General features: G+C 42.1%; 1 protein-coding gene across 16 annotated transcripts in view; it reads right to left on the reverse strand.

Annotated features, from left to right (window-relative positions):
* LOC105691578 (cAMP-specific 3',5'-cyclic phosphodiesterase) overlaps positions 1-24,605 on the reverse strand; it is a 290,405-nt gene that overhangs the window by 132,093 nt on the left and 133,707 nt on the right. For 3 of the 16 annotated variants that reach the window (XM_012410142.4, XM_012410140.3, XM_012410139.3), the window contains exon 1: positions 3,612-4,493. The exons of 9 other annotated variants lie outside the window; for them this stretch is intronic. Coding sequence is in view for 1 of the 7 variants with exons in the window: in XM_025746559.2 (XP_025602344.1) it covers positions 9,860-9,948 (89 nt within the window). In the remaining 6 variants the exon portion in view is untranslated. Of the gene's footprint in view, positions 1-3,611; positions 4,494-9,859; positions 10,546-24,605 lie in introns of those variants that run through there. 4 more of the 16 variants (XM_012410143.4, XM_025746555.2, XM_025746559.2 and 1 more) reach the window with 3 other exon arrangements.

Raw genomic sequence — 24,605 nt, forward strand, 5'->3', positions numbered from 1 at the left:
TACGCCGGAAATTTAACTATCATTCAAGAACATAATTTTATTCCGACATGGACACACGACTGTGATGAATTGCTATGGCCTCGAAGGATCTCTTATCAGAATTCTTGATGTAAAAAGACGAGTACGTCTTACCGGATAGAAAAACAGTAAGAAGTAGAAAAAAGAAAACGAGACCGCATTTAATTAGCATCACTCAATATATACATCTGTAGAGAATTATCGTCGGAAAATTAATTGTCGTAGGGTTGAATTACCCACCGTCGATATTACTGTATTATCCGATATAGTCCAACGTTCTACATTTTTTATGGATTACGAACGTTTATTTTAGTTTTCATTTTTTCACACACCTGTTCACACACATTAACATATTTTTTTCACCACGTACGAGTGTATCCAAGTCGGACAAGTACCGCGTTGCATATCGTACGTAACTCATCTTCGGCAAACACTCGAACCGCGACGGAATATAAAAGACCTGACAAAAAATCTGAAAACAAAAAAAATTGGATCGACCGTTTTGCGATACGATATACAGCCCGATGAGCAAACACCGATATTCTCTCTTCGCTATTATATAACGCGTAATTACAAATGATTTGTGGAATTAAAATGTAAACGAACCGTCTACGGTTTAATTAATTACCGAATTCTACTCGACTCAAAATCATTAATAACTCAACGGGCGTTGTACGCAGAAAATATACAGCGTAGAGAAGTCGAAAGCACAATTATATCGTGTATTTTCGCCATGAAATTTTTCCACCGCGAAATAGAATTAAATATTTTGTAAATTGTATTAATAAGACAAGTAGGTCGAGCGTTTAGTTTAAGTAGCTAACGACTGTAAGTATACACATATACGCGCAGGAAACCGAGTTCTAGCCTCTCATATTAATATAACAATCTGCGCCTCCCGTTGTCTTTGATGTGATTTAATCCCTGCCTCGTTCCACAAATGAATTTTATACCATACTTGCTCGAGTTCGAGATCTATACGGCGTTCGGTTGGAGCCAGCTCATTAACGGCGCGACTTTTCGCAATGGATTACGTTCCCTGCAGTTCTACAGACGGAGTATTATAACAACTGAAAATTATCTTTGGCAGGAATTCCGCATCGAGAGAGATAACTCAATATGGGTACACCGTATGAATGGTGCAGCGGGAGCAGCCGCCGCAAGAGCATGAGAACCGCCTCGTATCTCAGGTGTATTTAATACAGTAAAAGACGGTCGCAACGGAAAAATATAATCCGATATTCAAGTTTGAAAAATAGGGACACGATACTCCGAGAGACAGGTGGAATATTAAGACCCAATAAATATGGCTGCAGCGGTTTCACGAACGATTTCATATATAGCCCGAAAATTCAACGAAATAAGAAAAGAAACGAACAAAAAAAAAATTGATAGAAAGGATCAAGTTCGAGTAAGATGTATGTAGATATACAGTTTCAATTTTACTACAGAGGGTAGAATAATTTTTCTGTTTCTTTTTCTTTTACATCACGCTTTGAGTCAATTTGGGGAAACTGGAGATCCGTGCATGAAGTGTTACGATATACGTATGGGGCCACGTGAATCGCCTACCAACTATACGCTCTTTTCGTTTTTGATCTTTCGGGTATATTTTTTTTTTTTTTCTTTTCTCTTTCCGCCCATCACCATTCAAATATACACGTACACTAGAATGAGCAAACGCGGAGTTCACCTGAATTACGCTGCTGCGCGTGAGTTGAACCGAGAAATATATATAGATGTGTACGTATGTCACTCTTTTACATACCCACCATTATTTCCGCGGACGAGAGAAATGCAGAGAAAATTTTCCGTCGCAGGAAGAAAAAAAAAAAAGAACATACGAGTATTTCATGACGAGTGCACCATACATCCACCCGGGCATTTTATCCGCCTCTTTAAATTATTAATTAGCTTAATTATGTTTACCGCGGTAGCTGACGTCGGAATCATCCTTTTCATTCGGGTGTCAAGTACATTTTTTTTTTTTTTTCCAAGTCTGCAAAAGCGAAGGAGTTTTGTGATACCCGATTTAATGAGAATGATAACCATGTATGATATACCTATAGAGGCGAAGGGTGCGCGAGGTCGAATATAAATATAACGCGAGCCCTTCGGCGTTTTCGTAATGACAATTATCGGTGTAGAAATGGTCTTGACAAAACGTTGAATAAACTTCGGGGCTTTGGTTCCATTGTGAGTCTTGGGATTTACAACACTGTGAGAAGAATTTTAGTCGTATCGTCCCGGTAAACAATACGCGGGCAATTTATTGTATATTTTATTTTATTTGTGTTCTTCATCGATTTTTGTTACCCGTTTTCGCGAGGCCGTTGCTTACGCTGTTTATTTTGTAGAAAAAAAAAAAAAAGAAGAGGAAGAAACCATTTTGGTTATGATTTTTGCGGTTCGACACTGCAATTAAACTACAGTTGTCTCACGAACCAAAGGGATGATTGCGAACTGTACATCGCGTGAAAGCATCCCCAACAATTTATCGACATTTTTCACGAAGCAAAGAAAGAAAAAAAAAACAGAACCCGAACTGAAATTAAATGAAACTCAAGAAAAATCTCTCAGTGGCGATGCCACACATTCCGTCATTCTCAGGTGCAGTTTCCTTCATCCTTACCGTTAGACGCGACGCCGCGGGACAAGTTTCCGTATATGAGAAATAACACAGGCGTAAGAATGTACGACGTAAGTGCGATTTCTTACGATCAACTTCACGATTATCTGGTACGTGAGTAATTGTTTTGATAAAAACGCTAGCGCTGCAACGAATCGCGCACAAGTTTTCGATCCATTAGTTACGTTGGCATAGTTGATGCAGACATCTGCATGCAGGTATTATTCGTTGCTACATGTCACACGAGTATTAGGTGTTTTTAGAAATACGCTCGGGACTTTTTGGATCAGCGCGATGATATCCACTCGACTCGATACGACGTTATAATTTCTTTTTCATTTCGCAGGGCTGATTAGTTCAAAATATTCGTGATCGGACAAATCGGATCTCGATCCGACTCACGCCGCGTCATCGCTGTCAATCGGTCGTAATTTTATCCGCAGCGATCGCCTGCACTGCGTCAGTGTGACGCTAACGAGATGCTGTTGATCAAAATTCGAATCCTCGATAGAATTTTCGATAGGTATGATGCAACAGCTCACGCTGAGGTGAACGAGGTATATTCGAATCAACGTAACGTCATGGACTCGCAATCAGATTCATATTAATCGTAAGACGAATACTTATATGCGCGGGTCGACGAGTAATTCTTTAAGCCTATTAAAGCGACGTTGCGATGACGAATGCACATCGTGATGTAAAATAGCTGTTGCGATGTTGAATTTTTTTCTCTTTTTCCACAATCTCGATGAATCGAACGTTATTTTTATTAGCGCGGTAGAGAATCGCGCGCGATGCGCGTGCTGGTTTGATACAAACGCCCCTCGTAAAGTTCAAAAATAAAAATAATTGTATTTTTTTGTCGATCTAATTTTATCCATGCAAAAATTGATCTATCGCGCGACATGATTCAGGGCACTGATTTATCGAAGACCGTTTGTTGGGTGTACCCGGTATTGCTTACCTTCGCTCAACCGTCTGATTTGCGGATAATTGCGATCGGTTCCATAAAACGATGTAAATTATTATCCAAATATTGCACCTGAGGTTGCGTGACGGTGTAACCAGTAATGGGCCACTCTTCCAGATTCACTGCATTTCAACACTGCACCACTATTCATCCATCGCGACGTACAAACTGATTTTCTCACTTGGGGGGTCGTAAGTAATTTTCCAAAATTTCTCACGTACTCCTGTTCGTTCGATTCGCGATTATTACCCTCGTTCGATTGATATTTAATTTTTTTTTTTTTTTGTTTCGATGAAGCAAAATTCGCTTTTTTCCCGTTCAATTTGTTGTTTCAGGCAACAACCTGCCCCGCATTACAAACGACACCCGGGGTGTAATTGCGACCCGTTCCCAGAGAGGGGCGAAAAGGGCGCCCGAACCGCGCGACGCGTTCTGTTGGACTGAGGTAGCGTTTCAACGGCACGGCCAGGAGGCCACCACCAGGAGGGATCGACGTGTTCCGCACACCGTCGCAGATCAGGTCGTTATGCGTACGTGAAACGTACCTCTGCTCTGTAAACTGTCGCTGCCATTATAAATGCCATGATGATCATGTAGACGGGGACTTTACCTCCGCCTCGTGTACATAGCTGATATTTCGTTGAATCCGGGCTTAGGTGGGCAACTCCGGAGCGTAAGGGATCCTTCAAATGTAAACGTGAGCTGGGCAGAGGCCTCCTCCCGGCGATCCTGACCTGCCCTCATATATTCCGTCGAGAGCGACGTATTTACATATGACACGTCGAGTTAAAATTTCATCCGACCTCGCGAATTCTAACGACTGGACAACGTTTCTTTTTTCCTTAATTTGATGGAAACAAATTCTGTTCTGTACCTCGTCGGTTCTTTTTTTCTTCTTTTTTTGGGACAACGTGGAAACAGGGCAAAATCCAGATGTGGTCGAGTAACTTCAGGAAGGTGTTACCACGTTATTTCGAAAAGGAAAACTTTATAGTTACGTACGCGCTGAATACCTCATACTCGTAAAGAAAGGGATTGCGTCGACCGGGATCGGGAGAGTCTGGACCGTGAATGTGCCGTGCGAACTTGGGTCGGGCTCGCGAGCTTTTTGGGCTATTTTCAAATATGCTCTAATCGCTACACGTGCTCAACGGCCACCGCGGCCTTTGATTTATAATTTTCAATATGTAAATGTCGGATGAGGATGAAAAAATAACAGTTCCCGCATTGTTATGCATATGCTGCCAGCGTCGTTGTACGCGGTCCGTTGCCTGTATGCGGCCTTCGATTTTTTTCGATTCCGTAGTCAAGAGTTGAAATCCTTCCTTTGACGTTCCACTCTGTAGAAAATGTTCAACTCAATGATCCAAATCTACTAGCTGCATGTGCATGCGAGTTCCTCGTCGCTAATTTTTCGGAAATGCGAATTTACGACCGCCGGTAAGAGCTTTTTCTCGCACTGCGGATTCTGCGGTTTCGAGCGAACGCCTCTCTTTTTTGGTATAAGATCAGTTTTGTCATGACCGATTGGAATATCGGTCGCGGTTAATGTTATCTGACGTCGCACGCGTTTGTAACGCGCTTTATAACTTTTCCAGAAAATTTGTAACACAGAGAAAGATTTTACGAGGATATTAGCTAGATGCGCAAAGTTCGCTTTTTACTATGCGTCACCGTTATACCTCACGTTTATTGCGTAATTTTATAAATGTACGTGTACTACGTTGTTTATTCTGTCAATATCATTACGTTCGCCATTGTAGATATCATTTTATAATTACGATATTTATTCACTCAAGTTACAATACACGCGTATTATTTTCGACGAACAGATGTATGAACAAAGCTCAATTTTCCAAATATGGGACGAATTTTATATGGAATGAAATTTTTATTCTACTCCATTCGACGTAACGCGAGAAATATCACCTATAATTAGCGCCGAAATTAGATTTCTGAAAGAATTAACAAATTACATTTACAGATTTTCAATCTTCGATGAGTATTGAGGTATTGAATTGAAAATGCTACCACACATTTCCATGCAGATTGTCTGAATAACACGAAATCGATCAGTTATTCGGACGTATGAGGTTAATATTTTTTTCAAACATCACTCGAAATATCTTAAAAAGGATATCTAGCTGTGTGTGGATCGCAATAATTCAATGGGGTGTATGAAATTTCTTCTGGGATATGGACGGATCTTTTATTGAACCGTACCACTACAATATATATCGTCCAAAGAATTTCCCGTACAGGCATATTCGGATGGAGGAAATAAAACAATTTGCGCACACATCGGGGGAGTGTAGAGTCTCGAGCCAAGTACATCTGTGGGTTGTATAATTTTGCGTGGTCCGATTCAACGAAGGAAAATTTCTCACGATTGTTCTCTGATCAATATTTTTTTTATTCGGATTTATGGGCTAATTTTATGTAGTTTGATCTCAGGAATCCGAATCCACAAGTGAAATTGATCCACCTATGAAATTGATCGAGTTATCGCCAATTTGTCGACCCAAAAAGTAAAAAATGAAGGATATCTCGACGGGGTTTATTTCCAACTCAATTCAATCGACGTATTTGCGCTCCTTTATCCATTCCAATTTTATCATCATTTTTATTTTTTCAGCCCGTAGGTGTCTTTGGGCAGGTATCCCTTACGGCCGCGCGGCTGAACTAGGTCAATCCGTTTATTGAACCGTGAGACACATTTTTCAAAATATAAGTAAAGGCAGCACGTAACTACGTACGCTATACCAAAAACAGCCCCTTCTACGACAAATCTTCCACCTCCCATCGCCATTTACTCCGATTAACTGCCTTTCACTGCGAGTTTTTTTTTCTTCCCTTCTTTTTTCCCTTCATTTAAAGAAACTCGCCATACGCGGGCAAAAGCGGAAAGCTCGGTCCACAATTTCGTATTACTTTTAGAGCCTGCACTGGCTCCCATCCGCAGAACTATACAGGTGTGCATTGCCGGCGTAGGACGAAAGCCAGACCTTAAATAGGTCGCGTGCATGCCTATAGGTTTTCCAATTTGCCATCCTACCAATATAGCGTAATCCCTGGAAGACGAAGTTATGAAGTCGCGATATCACATGACCAAACATCGCGTATTCCAGCGAACGTTCTCTGATCTAAATTAATCATTCGTCTATATAGTCGCATATGGAAATAGTTGAGTGTTATTCTAACAGACAGTTATTTCTGGCTGCGTGCTGCAGTTGGTCCGCAAATTATGCAATGTGCATACGTAAAATATACGGTACGTACGTACATGTATATTATATACAGAGTAAAGCGAAGACACAAATTTCGCGACAACAGCGTATGTCCGCAGGCTAGATCTAGTGCGAAGTCGTGAGAATTGTTACAATCACCCAATTTGGTACCGTGAGTTTGCCTATTAGTGACGTAACTTTTGGTTATAGCTGCACGTGTGATACCTATACGTATGTATATAATCCAACCAAATTTTTCTTTTTTTTTTTTCTGCGCTTCGCGTGGCGTACAATGGGCGGAACAACTTCGGGAACAAAATTTTGCGGCGCAGAGCTGAATAAAAATTTGTACGTATAATACACATCCATTTAGGTGTATGTATGATAATTACCAAACTCGAGTACATAAGGATGAAACTGATCTTCCAGCTCAGTGATCGCGGTGGCTGGAAAACCATGCAGTCTACCGAAGTCGTATAACACGTACTTTGGAAATAAACTTTTCTCCTCGCTCGTTTCGACTTATGTCGAGAAATGAAATTCTTCTTCCGCCAAAAAGTTCGGCGTAGGATAGAAAAGAGATCTCCATGCAAAAATATCCAAGTGAGGGTTTCGAGAAATTCCTTATCCTCGAATGAGCGGAAAATATACAGCTTTATCCTCTTTTATACATAGATGTATGCACAGACGTGTGCCTACATACGGCGTGTATTTTTCACGGACGAAAAAATATAAAAGAACAAGCAAAGGGTTATCTCTACAAGGGACGTATATGAAAAGTACATACGTAGATACGATGTATTTGCATAATATAGCATCCGGGATTTATTATTCACATGTGACGTAGGTACACCGGTCGAGCAGGACTACACGATTTATTTTTGCAAGGGAAAAGCTATTGTGGCCGTACAGGACTTTTAAGATTGACAGATAAAAATTTATCTGTTCAATCACTAGAACGCATCCATCACGCGATGCTTTTGACGACTACAAAGGAAGAATTTTAACCGCTGCACAGGCTATACAGTTTTCATTTTCTTTTACTTTTTTTCCCTTCGCTTTTCATTCCAATTTTCCAAACATGCAATCACCCGAACTTACTGCAGATGTTCCAGATGTTTAAACAATGCGTACGATACCGCGGGACTTACTTTTTTACCAGGGAGTGCCTACAGAAAATAAGAGGATGGAAAAGAAAAAATGAAACCGAAAAACTGCTTTGAAACTTCAGCAATTGGTCGACAATCCTTGTGCAGTATAGCTATTGTGACAAATGAGTGACCGCAAAACCATCAAACTCCGCAGTGGGTTTTGATTATTTTTTTTTTATAGGTTTCCCTCTCAACGTTCGTTAATGAATTTTTGGTTTTGATTCCAGTTTTTGTCCGAAACAGACGAGTACAAAAAAATATTCGACGATTTCGATATACACCTGGCTAACAGCCAACGTCAACGTTCACCATTCGGAAACTGTAATGGCATTACCTGATAACAATTATATGCACAGCTACTCACAATATTTTGACGCATGAAATATTTGTTTCTCAAAAAAAATTTGAATTCCGTGCTAATTGGATTGAATTCAAAAACAAAAAAAAAAGCATTCACAAAATTGAATCAAAAGCTGATACGTATGACACGAGATCATTAAAAGCTTTATCCAGACCCAGTTGTTCAATATTATAATTACGTCACATCGAATCAACGAAGTTTTACCAAACATTAAAAAACTATTCGTAACAACTTTGACAGGAAGAATCATCGCGATGTATTCGATGACGTGTCAAGGAGGAAGCACCAATTTATTGTTCACTGAGCTTCGGAGATTCAAGGATGATGTAGTCCGAATAATTTGAACCAGAAAATCTGGCTCAAATTATTGAAATCAACGAGAGCGACCGACGAGCTTTTTCGCAATTTATCTTCTGAATTCCCGATCAGTAGGTACATCGTACGCGTACAGGTACCTAACCGTGGCGAATCAAATTTACCGCGCTGTTACGTAATTACAAAAAACTCTTCGGATAAATAAATTTTGTAAACGGCAAATGGCCACTTTTTCGTGAGATGGCAGCATCGTCTCTTGAAATTCTTCGAGTGGAAAATCTGCAAGCTCGATCTGAATCGAGAAAGCAAACACCTTTCAAATATTCGAATTCGGAGAATTCTCTCTAGCTGTGTAAGAGAAGAGATTTTTCGTTTTTCGTATATCCGCTGTAATACGGGTTATTTTATGACGTTATTCAGTTACGTACGCTCCGTTGAATGTCATTCATAACGCCGTGCAAGCTTTGGCCAGAAAATAATAACGCCTCATAGAACGCATTGTAATAAACGGATTATCTGCGTTTTCATAGCAATAAAAATGTAAAAATACATCGTAAGTATAATGCGTATCTTGAATGAGCTTATTGTTCACGATATAATGCGAGCGAATCAACGCTCGAATAAATAAAGTACGAGCAAGTGTTGAAAAGTCATAGGTCTTGTTTAGAAAAAAAAATTCTGCAGTCGAAGAACTGCACATGTTCGCACTTGGGAGGGGAAAAAAAAAATTTAATCCCGAGCAATATAATTACCTAAAAAATTATTTCACTTACTTGACCGCTAGACGAATGAACGAACAATTTTTTTTTTGTCAAACGTCAGGCATCGGTAACAGCTTTTCGAAGATTTAACTTACCTGAAACAAACAACGAAGAAAAAATGAAAAAACAGTTTTCGTACGAATCTGAAAGTTCGATTATTATTCTTGTTATATCGGACTCGGAAGTTTCTAAACTTGATCGATATCTATTCATCGGGTAATCCGGTATACAAGGTTGTTAATTATCGAAGCCCAACTCCGATCGTGGCAACAGATTGGCCAGCGGGTGGATGTGGCTGAAATTCCGGAAAAGCTCGAACTGAATTTCTCCCGATAATTCCAAAGCTCAACTTTTGCGCGGGAAACGTTATACTTGCGAGACTCGAGCAAGAGAAAAAATCTATTTTATTTTTAATTTTTCGTATTACCGAATTTCGTGACCAACCACCACCGTCCATCCCCGTCTGCGTCGCTTGTCCTTGCGACGCATAACCTCAGCCATGCTGAGCTTTTCCATTTTTGTTTGATGTTTATTTTCCGACAATGATTTTCGTCAATTTATAAGCCCCACTTGGCACGCGAAACATCATACGAATACGCATACATTCAAACGGCATTCAAGCCTCCGGTTTTGCCATACTTTATCCAAATATTTAATTGCCGATAAATCAATTGGCAGAAAATTTTAGCTCAACTGTAACGAACTTTCTCGATGACATGTTGCAATTTCACCCTACCGTCGTTCGAAATTTGCGAAAAAAATAGAAGATGGAAAGAAAAGAAAGAAAAAAAACGAGTCAACGGCTTCACATTTCGTTAATCGACGAACCGATGTACAGAGAAACGACAGAATCGATTGTTTTCAACGGAGCTCATGATTCGGATTCAATGATCGACACATCGTATTAGAATAAATTTGAAAACACGTTGATCGAGCTATTACTGCTGAATAAGCTGCGTAACAATCTCTTCGGCGTGCAAACAATCACTGCGCGATACTTGGAAACACGAGCGTTCACCAATAGCGTACGAGAGTAGGATCGATGGTTGATAAATAAATGAATTAATCGATGTTTAGAGAAGGAATGAAGAGATAACCATCTGAGCATCACGACGCACCACTCAAGACTGAATGTCTTATTGTATTTATAGAATCTCGGAGATTATTTTCAACACCGTTGCTATTCTCGCTCCTACGACGTTTATTTGATTTTCTTTGACCGCTCTCCCGTGTAGATATCCACCTACGACTGCACGTTTTCAACGATTTTTCTCTTCTTTTTTCTTTCTTTCTTTCTTTCTTTTTGTTTGCGGTTACTGCACATGTTCACAAATGACGTTGCCGTGACGTTACCGCTGCATCCGTAAGGATACAGCAAACGTGAACCGCGTCGACGATTTTTCACGTTAATCTGAACCCTCCATCTTTTCTCCGTTACCTCGGCAGCTATGGCGAGCTTTCTGCTTACTTCGTAGTAGAAGTCGTTGAGAATTCGCGTCGCGTTCCGACCAACCCTCGTTTTTCGACAAATTTTTACTTTCATCTATACGTGTTCCGTAAAGTTTGAGAAAACAGCTTCGAACGCCGGACCACATATTTATCCGAATAACTTCGAATTTATCTCAATAACTTCAACGACGACATTCGTTCAACCTCAAGAGCTAGTATGCGGTGCAAAATTTAGAGCTACTTGTCAGCCGCTACACATCTGAGGTATTATAGTTATAAATTTATACGCCGTTCGTTTCGGACTGACCGCGTCCGTTGTATTTTATTTATTCATTTCTCTCTGTATCTGTATACACACGTAAAACAGGAAATTTTCGCTCCGAGTCATTATACGAGGGTCACAAACTACACGCGACATTTATCGGCGGTTTTATTCGAAATTGAGGGAGAAAAAAATTCCAAAATATTCAATCAACGCAATTACGAATAGGATCAGGTCAAATCAACCGTCGCAAAGCAGCGGCAGATTGCATGTCATTTACCTCACCGTTCCTGAGGGACTACGACGACGACGACGACGACGGTCAAATGCACGCGATGCAGTGACATTTTTTCACTTTCATCTCCGTACCTACTCCTATTCCGTACTTATGAACTTTGAAGATCAAACGCAAGTGAGTGTACGAGGTATAGGTATACCGGTATTTACATCACTGAGAATTGAAAAAGCTATTGATCTTGTCTTTCATTCGAATCCGCACGTATACGAATCGGAGGGAACTTTGCGAATTGGATCATGTCTCGCCATCGGAGCGTGCATGATTCGAAGATCCCGTCGTTCGGAAGTCGAAATAAGAGACGATGATTCGTTTTTTCCTGGTTTTTTTTGTTTTTTCGCAAAAAGTTTTCTGTCAGACTAGTTTTCTAATTACCGTTGTGATTATTATCGGACATTATTATCGCGTTTATCCATTTCCACAATTATATTTGCACGTGAAAAGTGTATTTCACGATTATGCAAGAACCCCCTTCGTTACATTGCAATAAGCGATCGTCGTTAATTTGCGTTAACATTTACGCGGTCATTGAGGGGTACCTTGGGTATCCGCGGCCGAGAAGCAATATGCGCAGGTTTTAATGATTCGGCAAACGGGACCGCAGCTGGGTGATCATTTTACGACTGAAACGTCGCTAATTGAAGTTTAAATGAATCCGTAAATGTTGGGTAATACATACGACCGAACATTCGACATCGGTGTAACGTCATCCGAATACCGCAGTGGACATGGACGCCGGAAATACGAAGCCTCGCGACATCCATTTTGGCAATAAGACAAGATTATTAAGATTTATACGAAGAAAATCTTACGTGACTCAACATCCGCCGGGACAACGAAATAAGAGACAAAGGTTAGATCCGAAGAGATCCGCACCTACTAGAAGCGAAAACGAATGAGAACGCGTACCCTCGGCCGCGGTGGACAGAAATAGTGAATTCGGTACCTATATGATATTTCCACGGAACCGTAAATTCTTCGACTCGTACGTTTCTGCGGTTGAGAAATCCGCGGCTATACGATAACAAAGTCTTAAATAATAGCTCGATTATAAAGGTTATCGTCGAAAATCACGAGCGATAAAAATGATCCCCAGAATATTTCAAACCAAGTGGATCAAGGTTCTTTTTGTTCCGCTATCCGAGTCGTCCACGATTCACATTCCAGGGTATCCGTTCGCCCGCGAGTTCGTGCGGATTTATATTTTTCATAAACTTTGACGGCGCATGTCGTAGGTCGGGATTACAGGTTATATAGAGGTGTAATTTTCACGTACATTCAGCAATTACAATTCAGCGTTAACGAGATGTCGGTTGGAAAATGTTATTCATCAGTTTTGCGGCCAGCAATTATAATTTCACCTCGTTTCCGCTCCTTAATTTTCAAGCGTGATTAAAATCCCACGCTCATATAAAGAGATTTATGTAATGAAATCCTACGTAGTCCTATCCTCGACGCGAAGTCCACTTGCCTACATCTATCTACGTACGTACGTATGTACCTTATACCTGTACAGCTGAATCAGGTCTCTCAAATTTCTCCGTACCTACATCAATTTGGCAGAAATGCGACACCGTACCCGTGCAACGGACGAATGATTCAACCGCCGCCGAGCGCGTACTTGAGACTAATATCTTCGTATGCTGCATCCGAAATGCAACTCCGAATCGCGATGATAATACGACCGTGATTTATATTGGATCGGATGCAAGGTGTGGTGAATTTTGACGAATGACTTACAGTTTACACTCGGAGGTTCGGGGTCTCCAAATACACTTGTTAATCATGGCAGAATGTACGTAGATACATACGTATGATAGGTGTACGTAAGTGAGATGAAACATGGTTGTAGATCGGCTGAAAAATAGGAATCGCTTCTGACTTGAAAATAGCACTAGAAATTCCTGCGTTGCGTTAACAAATTAATGTACCGTATATTCCAGGGGGAATATAAGTATGAATTATATATGTGTGTACAGGTGCGCGCAGACACTCTGTCGGTTGACCTGAATCCAGAATTTGAATTGGCCGGGATTCAAATCCGGCGTCTAATTAATGACATTCCTCACTTTATGCCCACGTCGTCGTGCGGTCGGTTATAGGCCGAGCTCTACCGTGTATATTTGCGATGTTTTAGCGAAACAACGCACATTATCTGGTCCTTTGATTTTCACGTGTAAAGCCAGAAAAATGCCCAAGGCGGATTCAACTTTTCTCAGAGCAAGGAGTCGATGGCGGATAAAACGAGGAGTTCAAAAACATTCGCGATATTACTCGCTCGTCGTTTGCAAGCCTATAGATGATTTTTTTTTTTTTTAATATATGTAACAGTAACAACATATATATGAACAATTAACGGGTATTGCCGATGAGGATATTTATTTCGCAATGGGAAGGATTTCTTGATTTTTCACGATGATCCAATTAGAATCGATTGACCCGGTGAACCGGGGTTGAGCGCTCGTTTATACGTTCGATTAACGCAGGGGATGGAGTAATCAAATTAATCAAAATCAAGTACGGTTCGAATCGTTTTATAAACACTTCGAGTGAATTTTCAATAATTGCAAAGTTTGCACGACTGCAGATCACGAAAAATCTACAATTTTTCTCTGCGAACGGTGCGATACCTGTTTTTTAGCGTTCGAATTTTAAATACGTTGATGCTGCACGAGGATAAGTCGGTAAAGGAAATCCCTGGCAACGGTAACGCTTACCACGGCCATTTCCCAGGCGCTTTAACCACAGGTCGGTATGAACGTCGCAGAAACGTAAGCTGCAAGCTCCGCTATCGTTAGTCTCATAGATTTTGTACCGGACGAGCGTTGATAAGTGTATAATTCTATAAAAGCTCCACGCGACACCCGGGATTTTCAAACCCGTGTTGAAATAAATATTCCTCATTCTCGATCGAACGAAAATTCAGGGAATGAAATGTCACGTTTGCCAGCGAGTATAAATCTGGATTTTCAAAATTTATTATTTTCCATGTGCAAGTTGATCAATTTCACATCTACATTATTCAAGTTCCGCCAGTTGGACGTGAATTTCGATCGGCCAGAAGTAAAATTGGAAATTCGATATTATAACTGATGCAATAATATATCTCCCACCGATAACGCTATCATTCCACATGTATGTCACGGCGAATGAATTGACAGATCAAATCAACTCATGGTGTGTACACAAATGAGGACCGAACGTCAAATCGCGAAAAGTCATTACGGATTTATACGTCGAATAACGCATCCTGTCAAACACGTCCGTGCAGAGACTACCGTGTAATCGAACTCGCAGAGCCGTGACCGAGAGAGAGAGACGAGTTCAAAATGGAATTATTACGTATTCACCAGCGAGTCCGAAATGACATTTTTTATTCCAGACATATGAAAGCGTTTCCAGGCTAATACGATCCAATACGTGAATTCTGAGGGTTCGGGTAATGCTGAAAAATCGTGAAACTTCACATGTGCACGGGATATAAAAATCCGCCACTTCTCGGCCGTTGATATTTATACGGTCACGTCACGGGGTCACGTGACCAGAGCCCCGCACGAGAAGATTACGCCGAGACTTTGAAAACGCACCGAAAGATATGCCCGACCTTTATCCTATACAATCGTTCGTTGCGGGGACATTTTTCAATCTATTGAAAATTATGGGAGCCGTAACGTCGGTGACAATAACCGTATCTCCAAAACGCTCGGAGCTAATGAAAAACGAGAAAACAGATCGACTGGAAATTGTTATCGAGTCTGAATAAGCATAGAAATTATATCGCTACCTACCGCGTTACAATCAGAGTAGAGGTGTACCATAAATGACATATTAAAAACAATCGACTCATAATGGGTCAATTTTCATTCAACGCATTATGTCGCGAATTACGACGACCGCGAGTGATTCATCCGTACGAAAACAATTTCACGATTAAATCAATATTTCACGCACGCGTACTTATTTAACAACAAAGGAATTGTTCAAACTATTTTTAAACCAATAAAAACTTGGAGCGTAGTGTGTACTACATAAATTCATGAGACAACGTACTCCGATCATGTGCACCGACTCCCACCCATCGACAATTCCATTAGACCACCTCCGGAGTGGCAAAGAATTTACACCTTGACTTTGTGACTCGTGTGAAGTTGGACCCTCGGGTTTGAAATTTTCCGTATTCTTTTTACATTCGTTCGCACGATACGTTTGTACAACCGGGATTTTCGTCGCCACGAGCACACGATATTCGGAATTTGAAGAATAAATTTTTCACCCAAGCCCGGTACTCTACATTTCGTAAAATTGCGAGTCGTTCGAACATGTGCGAGTAACGTGCAAGCGATCGCCAAAAACACAAAGAATTGAAAATTCCAAACTTGGAGGGCTAAATTCTCGGAGGTATGAGAGCTCGTGATGTGCGACCTTGCGTGCGACTGACCTCGAGATTGTGATAAAAGTTTGACTTCTTTGATGAAGTATATAGTCATGTATAAATATGGATGAAATGGTATCGGGAAAGCACATGGACAGGTAGCTTCGTTCAAACTTGTGATGCCGGGTGCAGAAATTAATTTCGATTAGGCCAACTTTCTTCGAGTATTCCAGAAATTGCCTTGCCCCAGGGCCTTGCCTCGGGAATCTATACCGGGGCGGATAAACGATAAGCTCGGATAAGCTTTAACCTCTTTTCTTTTCTTTTCTTTTCTTTTTTCTTTTCGTTCCTTTTTTTTTTTTTTTATTTAGCTTTCTGACACTCGCCTTCCTTCCTCTTTATTTCCTTCCTGGTTTGCTTCAGGAAAAGTTCTCTCCTTCATATAAGTCCTTGTTCCGTGAAGTGGAGAAGCCGGAAGGGAATACGACGGAACGGCGGTTCTCGCGACGGTATTTCGACGAGTAAGATATACACACCGAAAGGTAGTCGGCATCCGTACACGTATGTACGTACGTACGTTGTACGGGTGTAATACGGAAGAGAAACGTACTACGATTTAGACACTCTTGCGCTTCCAACTACGCGAAAATGCACTTCCACGTGGCACGGTTATATGCAAATTTTCAGGATAAGCGAGCAGAATTTATGCAGCGATCTCTGAACTCAAGCACTAATTTCCGTAGCCCGAAAGCTCGGAGTCCAACCGGACCGGACCTCGTCCCGCCAACGATAATCCGGGGTCATCGTATGCCAAGATAAATTTACAGATTTTCGCAACGTTTCTTGTTTTCGTTCGTACGACGTTCCCGCAGGATCAGCTTTTTCTCCCGTTATCGCGTATGAACACCCTTTACGAACCGTCGAACGCGCGTGGATATAATCTGATTGTGAGTGGCGTTAACCGAATATGGAATGAGAATTTATCAGTGCGCCCCGTTGGCGGGGGACACGGTGGGGTCGGACGAGTTTTCACTTCTGGCACCCCGCGGTAAGAGGATTCCGCGGGACGATTTCTCTACACAGGCCATACAGAAGTCAAACGTAACGTGGCCGATACAATAAAATTTTCGCCGTACGGACGAGGGTATGCCAATAAATCAATGATTGGTTTTCTCACCCGAAGCCTCGCGACGCCTTTCGCGACAGCTCGAAAGCCAATAAACACGTGTCGCGCGGTGTCTGCAGATCTGTATCCCCTACGTTCGGTTGGATTTATGTGCATCTCGTCTCACGCCCCCCCCCCCCCCCCCCACCCCCCCCTGACAAAAACATTTCGGTAATGAATTTTCATTTACTTCCACGCAACGCGTTGGTGGAGAATAAAGGTTATCCCAATCTCCTCGGGCGAGGTAGGAAGAAAAAAAGATTTTGATAAACTGGTAATTCCGAGTTACGTATGCATACGAGTCGGTGGGTGGTTATACGAGGACTTTATACATTGCCCTATAGTTTGCGTCCCAGTCCCTAGTTTCCAGCCATTCGGATATAGAGATATAATACCACGCGAAACTAAACCCCTGGGATATCAGGGGATTTGGGGAGGTCCTGTAATTGTTCACGTCTTATTGGTTGGCACCGGAGCAAGCAACGCGCCAACATCTCCATGTGTGTTAAATATACATACGTATACCTACGCCTTCCTCCCACCTACATTATACGCGAGAGCCTCGAAATTAAACTTATTTCACTCGCCGTACACCGCAGTCAAGAAATTCCTTACGCGATTCGCCACGTGACGGATCGACGACGAAAGGCAGACCGGCTCTGATGAGAGCTCATGCAAATTACCAATTTTAAAATCAATATTCGAATAGACGACGGTATTCCTGACGGGTGAGATTTTTTTCCTTTAATATAATTAAGAAAAATTAAGTCGAAAAGTTTCAGCGATTTCTCCAAGTTCGGTAATCATTTGATGACACTAATTCCCCCCCCCCCCCCCCCCCCTCATTCTACCGACAGTTTTTGAGAGTTTCTACGAGATCGAAATACCCGTCACTGGACGGTAGCTACTTCCGGGTTTAATTACCTCGCACAAATTCGGAGACTGTTCCAGAATTGAATTCGGTCTGCACCGCTAAATTAGTCGGTACCTTTGCAAATGGTAATTGGTAATTAGCGATGTCTACCGCAGAAATCATCTACTTAAATCCGTAAGTCCTTTTCGAGCGAAATGCCAAGATTTCAAGCCTCCGTCCGCTTTGATCTGGTGTCTTGAATTAATTAACGGGGCAAGACGCGAACGAGATTTCATCTCAGGAAATGGTAATATAGTTGGACTGATTAATTTTCCCCCCACCTTTTTTCCTCACCCTGAGAAATCAAACGGGAGACAATTTTCTACGTGCGACAAATAAAATTCGGCGGGAGCGCCCGACCCACAGGGTAAAATCAAACACTCCTGGTTGAACGATTATATTAGTCACTTTTGGATGGGGTCCAAAAACTTTTTCAGCGAAGATCTCGCGGGGGCTATCAAGTGGAAATATAAGATGCCGGTAAAATGGATACTTCGCAGTGGATGGAAGTATACGTATAATACACAAGTATGAATATACCCCACCGCATACGGTATACTTGAACAAAACGGTGAGCGGGACGGTTTCGTCCCTCAGATATACGTTACACGTATCGTACATCCGAACGCAGACATTTACGGACGTGCGGTATTACGACGAGGTTAATTCGAGCAGCAAATTGATTCTCTCTCACCTTTTATGGTATGACGTCACACTATACCCAGCTAAAACGCTCGCAACGGATGACCCGACTGGCGGGGTAGCGTTACACGAAGATAGATTTAAATGTCAAGGACTGAAAACTTGAAGGTCTCGCAAGGGCTCCGACGAAAGCGATCTAATTTCAACGCTTTTCGACGCTCTTCGAGTCATTCGGATTTTTAAAATCGACCGGCCCGATGGCGACGAGGGGGTATATCGCCCGGTAACATCAACGGTGGAAAATAAAAGGACCCAACAAGAATCGGCGGGACAAGAGTCGAAATTGACTTGTGAAACCATGTGGGATTGCGTTATCGATGAATTTTTATGAGGTAAAAAGTAGAGTTCGCGCACGATTTGATATCAGAGCGAAAGCGAACTTCACTTTTACAATTGATACGAGGCTGCGTGAAATTGAGAGTTGAATCATCCGTTTCTGGAGTTCGTTTCGTTGTTAGGACTGCGGAGCTAAAGTTGTGGCTCTTTGAGGGAAAAGAGGGAGCTCGTGTAACGTTATCTCGAATCTGACTACCGATAAACTGAATAGTTTACGAGCAATTTTACGAGCTTACCTCACCTACAGGAAACAAGAGTCTCCCCTAGTGCGTGGTTAATATCGAATCATATTTCAAGGCAATTTTAGTTTAGGGTAGATGGAATAGGTTGACATTAGTTTGTATGGGAATGGTATTCAGTTTCGGTGATAAATTTAACGGCGGTCAATGTGCAATCGATCCGACGAGGACAAGATCCCGAAAAAATCTCCTCCGGAAGTCGAATGGTTCGATCTCTTTCCAATATCGGATTCTACTCGTACGGGGGTAAGACAGGAAACATGAATTCCGGAATCAGGTGAGTTGATTCGGATCATAAGTAGACGGAAGCGAGCATTAAAGTCCGTTATTGGGGTTCGCCACGTACGAGATCTGTTCAACCCGTAGCCTCGTTGCCCAAGGTACACCGACACACCCCGAAACATCGGAATTGTCTTCGGCCACGCAAACTCTTGCACGCCATCCCGACCCGCTTGCGTCACACGTCATACCGCTGGGTAATTAGAAGACGCAAAACGTTTCGCAACACAATCGCTTTCGCAGCTTCGACATTATTTCGCACGTGACGAACCCGTTCAAAGTCTTCGGCAGCCGTACAAACGAGAGTCATTGAGCAAAAACAAAATGAAAAAAATCTGAAAATTTTTCATTTACATACCTATATAAAATATATATACATACATATAATCACCGGATCAATTAAATTGTCTTTATCACGTTTCCCCTACGGCTAGGCGGTTACTTTACATAGAACTTCGGAAGCAGATTGGACAATATATATATATAATTGGCGTTACGTGTGTTCCACGGTAACGTAGTTCTAGCCGATATACCTAATGCGAGTTTAATTGCATATAATATCAGATCGCAAATTTTGTCGTTGGCTGGTTTTACATGCAAACTATATGGTATCGGACTTCGTACCTCGTTTTCCACTTCTCTACTTTTGCGAGCTAATTCGTTCGTACAATTTTGTTCTCTCCGACGATCGAGATTTCTACCCCGCGTTATAATACGGGGGTTGGATTCGTCCGTCGGTTTATTCATAAGATCCTGTTTCCCCGACGCATATGAAACCGTGTAAATACAGGTAGCAGCTATCCCCGAGTTTCTTTCGACGTGTAATATGTGTACGCAAACATGATCCGCAACGCGAAGGGAGACCCTAAAATTTTGCGAAGCGTTAAACGGCCGCCCGGCCGTGCTGCGCGTGACACGCGTGACGGATATTTGGGCTCATTCATCTCCAGTCAGTTCCGAAAAATTGCAAACGAACGAGTTTATTTTTTTTCATACCTTTTAGAGGGCTGCGTTAAAATATAATGCATTACACCCTATGTAGGGTGAAATGAATATCGTGCTAATTATTCGTCTACAGCTGACAAGAACACATTGAAAATGATACGCCGCACATTTCCCGTTTCTGTTACATCGCTGCGGGTTGTACCGAATGGAATGAAATTCCTATGCACATGGCAACGCAATGCTCGTCTCATTGTCAGCTCGAAAGAGAAGTTTCTTCGTTTTTCACAAAATAGAAGGTGATACTTCGGGGCGTGAACGTCAAGTTTTGTGATCAATGAGCATCGGTAATACGCGATAGTTCGTGAATCTGTACGATGATTCGAACCATAGGACTTTTTTTGTTTTCCGTGAAAATATTCAATTCAGCAATACCTGATCGATAACACGATGATCCTCGAGGTTTTTTCACCCCTTGGGAACGCCGCCTCGTACATACGAATCGACTCGCATGACGGGGATTCGAGTTTGCCCCTGTAAGTCGTTGCTGTGGTGGAAATATCGCTTTCAACGCTTTCTGATTGTGTGAATTATACATAATACGTGGTACACACGAATAAGGTATCTATACGTTTATATATACATATCTGAGATTTTTTGCAAATTCACGATGAATACGAAAGGAATAAAGAAGCAAAAAACATGAAATACAAAAGTTTCCCATTGTTAGAACCGCCTGTGGCGTTATATTCAAGTTCATCCCCTCGCATTTGCAAGTGCCTACTTAAAGATCGGGTTCTAGGTCAGGTTAATAAGTAAAGTCGAGTAAAAGTAGCGGCGCCGTCCGATCGCGGAAGAAGCCATTGAGATAGAAAAGTCTTCTACGAGAATGAAATATGCTCGTACGTCTCGCAAATTCATTCGGAATCGTTCGCTTCAGATCCGGTTTAACCGTCGGTCACACGGCTCACGGTATTGCTGAGGTTTTATAAAAATCTTCAACGTGCTTTTCATATCAATATCGCATAGCGTCTTCGGTGGCGAAATTCAATAAAGGTTAACCGTAGTGGAAATTCAATGCTTCTTTTATGTCATCCGCAAAAGCCTTGACGTATTCCAACGTCGAATCCTTTCCTCAATCGAAACTAGACGGTTGACTCTATACGGAAAAAATACTCGCCGTGATTTTTCCTTCCGAAATCGCATCCGATGATCGAACGCTATTATTCGGCAGAGGATCGATTGCGTTATCTCAGAACTATATGAGCAAAATATCGATTGGTATCGTGGCGTTGATCTTCAGAGATTTTTGGAAGGCTGAGGTCTTTGATTTTTCTCGATTTTGGGACCAGAAATCGAAATTGTGACCTTGTACCCGAGGTGATCGGAGGGGTTGATTTTTTGTTCATCTTTGCGCATGTATCGAAAAACGCGCGTATCGCGAGATGTGAAAGACACCCGACTCTCGCAAGAATAGTGTGCAAATGACGTTGGTGCCTCAGCGACAAGCATGCACGCTACGATCCAATAAAAAGCGGCCAGAGTATATCCCGAGTAAACGCGAACGGTTGGTTCCCGTGAGATAGCGGGGCTTACACGGTGTAACTCAAAGGTGTCAGGAGAGAGAAAGAGAGAGGAAAATAAGGAAGTAGAAAAATTCCGTGCCTCAGTATTTCGCGGTGACGTGTGTAACATCGGAAATCAATGTTCAAGGGCGAATCGTAACTCGGCGTCCGTACGGCCCAACATTATGCAGAAGGCGAGGTAGGCGAACAAAAAAAAAAAAAAAGGAAAGAATGAAAATAACCACGGAAAATAAAGAATAGGTAAATAGGTAAATAGCAAATAAAATCGAGGTTGTATCGTGCCTATGCGCGGTGGATGGCGGTGCAGGTCGGCGACGTGGGGATGCGAGACGAGCGATGTGGCCTAGGGGCGGGTTTTAGGGTCGGTCGATATACCCTCTCGGTTTATACCGTCTTCGGAGCACTTCCACCACGTGCCGTGCGCAACTACTACCCCGGCCTTGCATTCATCCGGGACTTCTTTTATGCCTCGCGAGTTTACCCGCCAAAGCAACGCGGCTGCGGCAACGCGGCGGCGGCGGCAAAAACAGCGAGGTCTAGGTCGAGGGTATGTGGAAGAGCGATAGTCAACCGGTAACGAACGACGAGCACCCCAGGAGTTACGCTAGTCGCGCGGTCGTCTGTTACAATCACGTTGATGGAGCTCGGTGACTTTTTTTCATTCAATATCGCTCCGTTGTGTTTTATTGTTCCACCTTATTCGTCCCTTTCGTTATTCGTGCTTTTCGCAGCGACCGTAATCCCCTTCACTCGATGAGGGTGTAAAGTAAATTATCGCGTCATCGAAACGGACCGGATACAAAAATTGGGGATTGTTGACATCGATGTACGCGAGTTAAAAATTTCATTAATCGGATTTCACGTAGTATCTACTATACCTGACGTTCGACTGGAGTTTTCATCTTCGGAAACTCGTTAATTTAATACCTATCGGATATCGAGCATCTTCTACGTTACCGCGAGCGTACAATTTCTGAAGAATTTTCAACGTTATTCGCAATGAACTTTTGGACGGTACATGACGTCGACTGCGTGACAAAGTCAAGGGATTCATTGAATCGCATTGACTCAAAATGTACACGGTGTTCCGTTCGATTGGCGTCCTAGCCTTCACTGCGATGTGTAATTTAAAAAACAGAAAATTCACTACGCTGGATGTAACGCATAATTACTCCATCTACGTTATCACTCACACCTGGCAGCTTCGACGAATTAACCTTTGTTCCTTGAACTTGATGGTTCACTTCCGGGAGCCACTGGTTAAGTTGACATTTGAATTCCATCAACTCCGATCAATTGGATACCATATTACGTCAGAAAGACGGCGAAAATATTCATTTTTCCCTACGATGTAATAGTAAAGTTGTAATAAATTCGTCACGAACGTCGAATATTAAAACGACACGAACGACCTTCGAATTATATTTAAATACTCGGCAAGAGGCTTTTCGGTCTTACCCCAACATCGGCTCATCGAAGACCACTTGACTCACATTAAAGAACATAATTATTGAACGCGGCACGGGCGGTCCTTCGTAGACTCTCGTTGAAGGAGGAAGCTTACAGTCTCCGAGTCTTTTCGAGGAAACAGGACCCCGGATAAACATCGAAAAAATATTGGAGATAAAAAGTGTAACGAAAACAATCGGTTTTACGGATGCGTCGGACGGTGGAGCGGGCATATCTTACGTTCATGCGTCATATTGAATCGGATGATAAATTTCTATAAGTGCTCTTTCTTTTTTCTTCGTCGAAATTTCGGTCCTTAAGTCGGGTGAAGTCTTCGCTCGAACAGCGCGAAAGGGTCAACGGTGCAACACTCGATTATATCGCCGCGCGTTGCCGATCGCGAACAATCACTATGTACAAAACAAATCGAATTATCATCTCGTGGAATAGGAACACTCGCATCGTATACAATTGATCTCTATACCAATTACCATTGACGTGTTGGCTAATTGATTACTCTGCGTTCAACGTGCCGCGAAACAATTCTCCGCGCGGTCCAATTTTCATCTCATCCCGGTTCGACTGCGGTAAATCGGAGTTGAGAGAAATTAATATACCTATATACACCTGGGTATATAACATGAAAGAATATCAATTCTTGTGATCTATACGTACCCACAGCACTCTGAACTGTGCTTTCATCTCCATTAAGCTTGATATGCCCGCGAATTTAATGGCGGGGCCCGTTCAATAGGTCAAGATCCTATCGTTTGGGGCACGCCTGCCTGAATCCTAGGCAAGAATAGATTCAGTCTCCTAATAAATTAACCCCGCGATGCCTGCATCGAAGGCTAATATATAGTAATAATTAGTTGCGTGAAACTAGAATTTTTTTCTGCTCCGGATAACGACTCGTTTGGTACGTGAATCACACTTTCGGTCGAATGCCCATCCCGTGTCTGGTTAGCGTGAGAAAAGATCTTATTTCGGTTCTCGTTCACCTGGGAAAATCCATCGTAGAGGGAGGTGGGAAAAGAAAAAATCTGGAAGCTTAATTCAGATTTTGAGGAAAGCCGTAGGAATTTATTGACAGGGGGTGGAGGTGATATCGCGAGTCCGTCGTGGATCGTGATTTAAAAAAAAAAAAATTACTGGCTAAACGGTTTTATCACGGCATTATTCAA

This window comes from Athalia rosae, chromosome 1 (assembly GCF_917208135.1).
Source record: "Athalia rosae chromosome 1, iyAthRosa1.1, whole genome shotgun sequence".
In the NCBI taxonomy this organism is placed as follows: Eukaryota; Metazoa; Arthropoda; class Insecta; order Hymenoptera; family Athaliidae; genus Athalia; species Athalia rosae.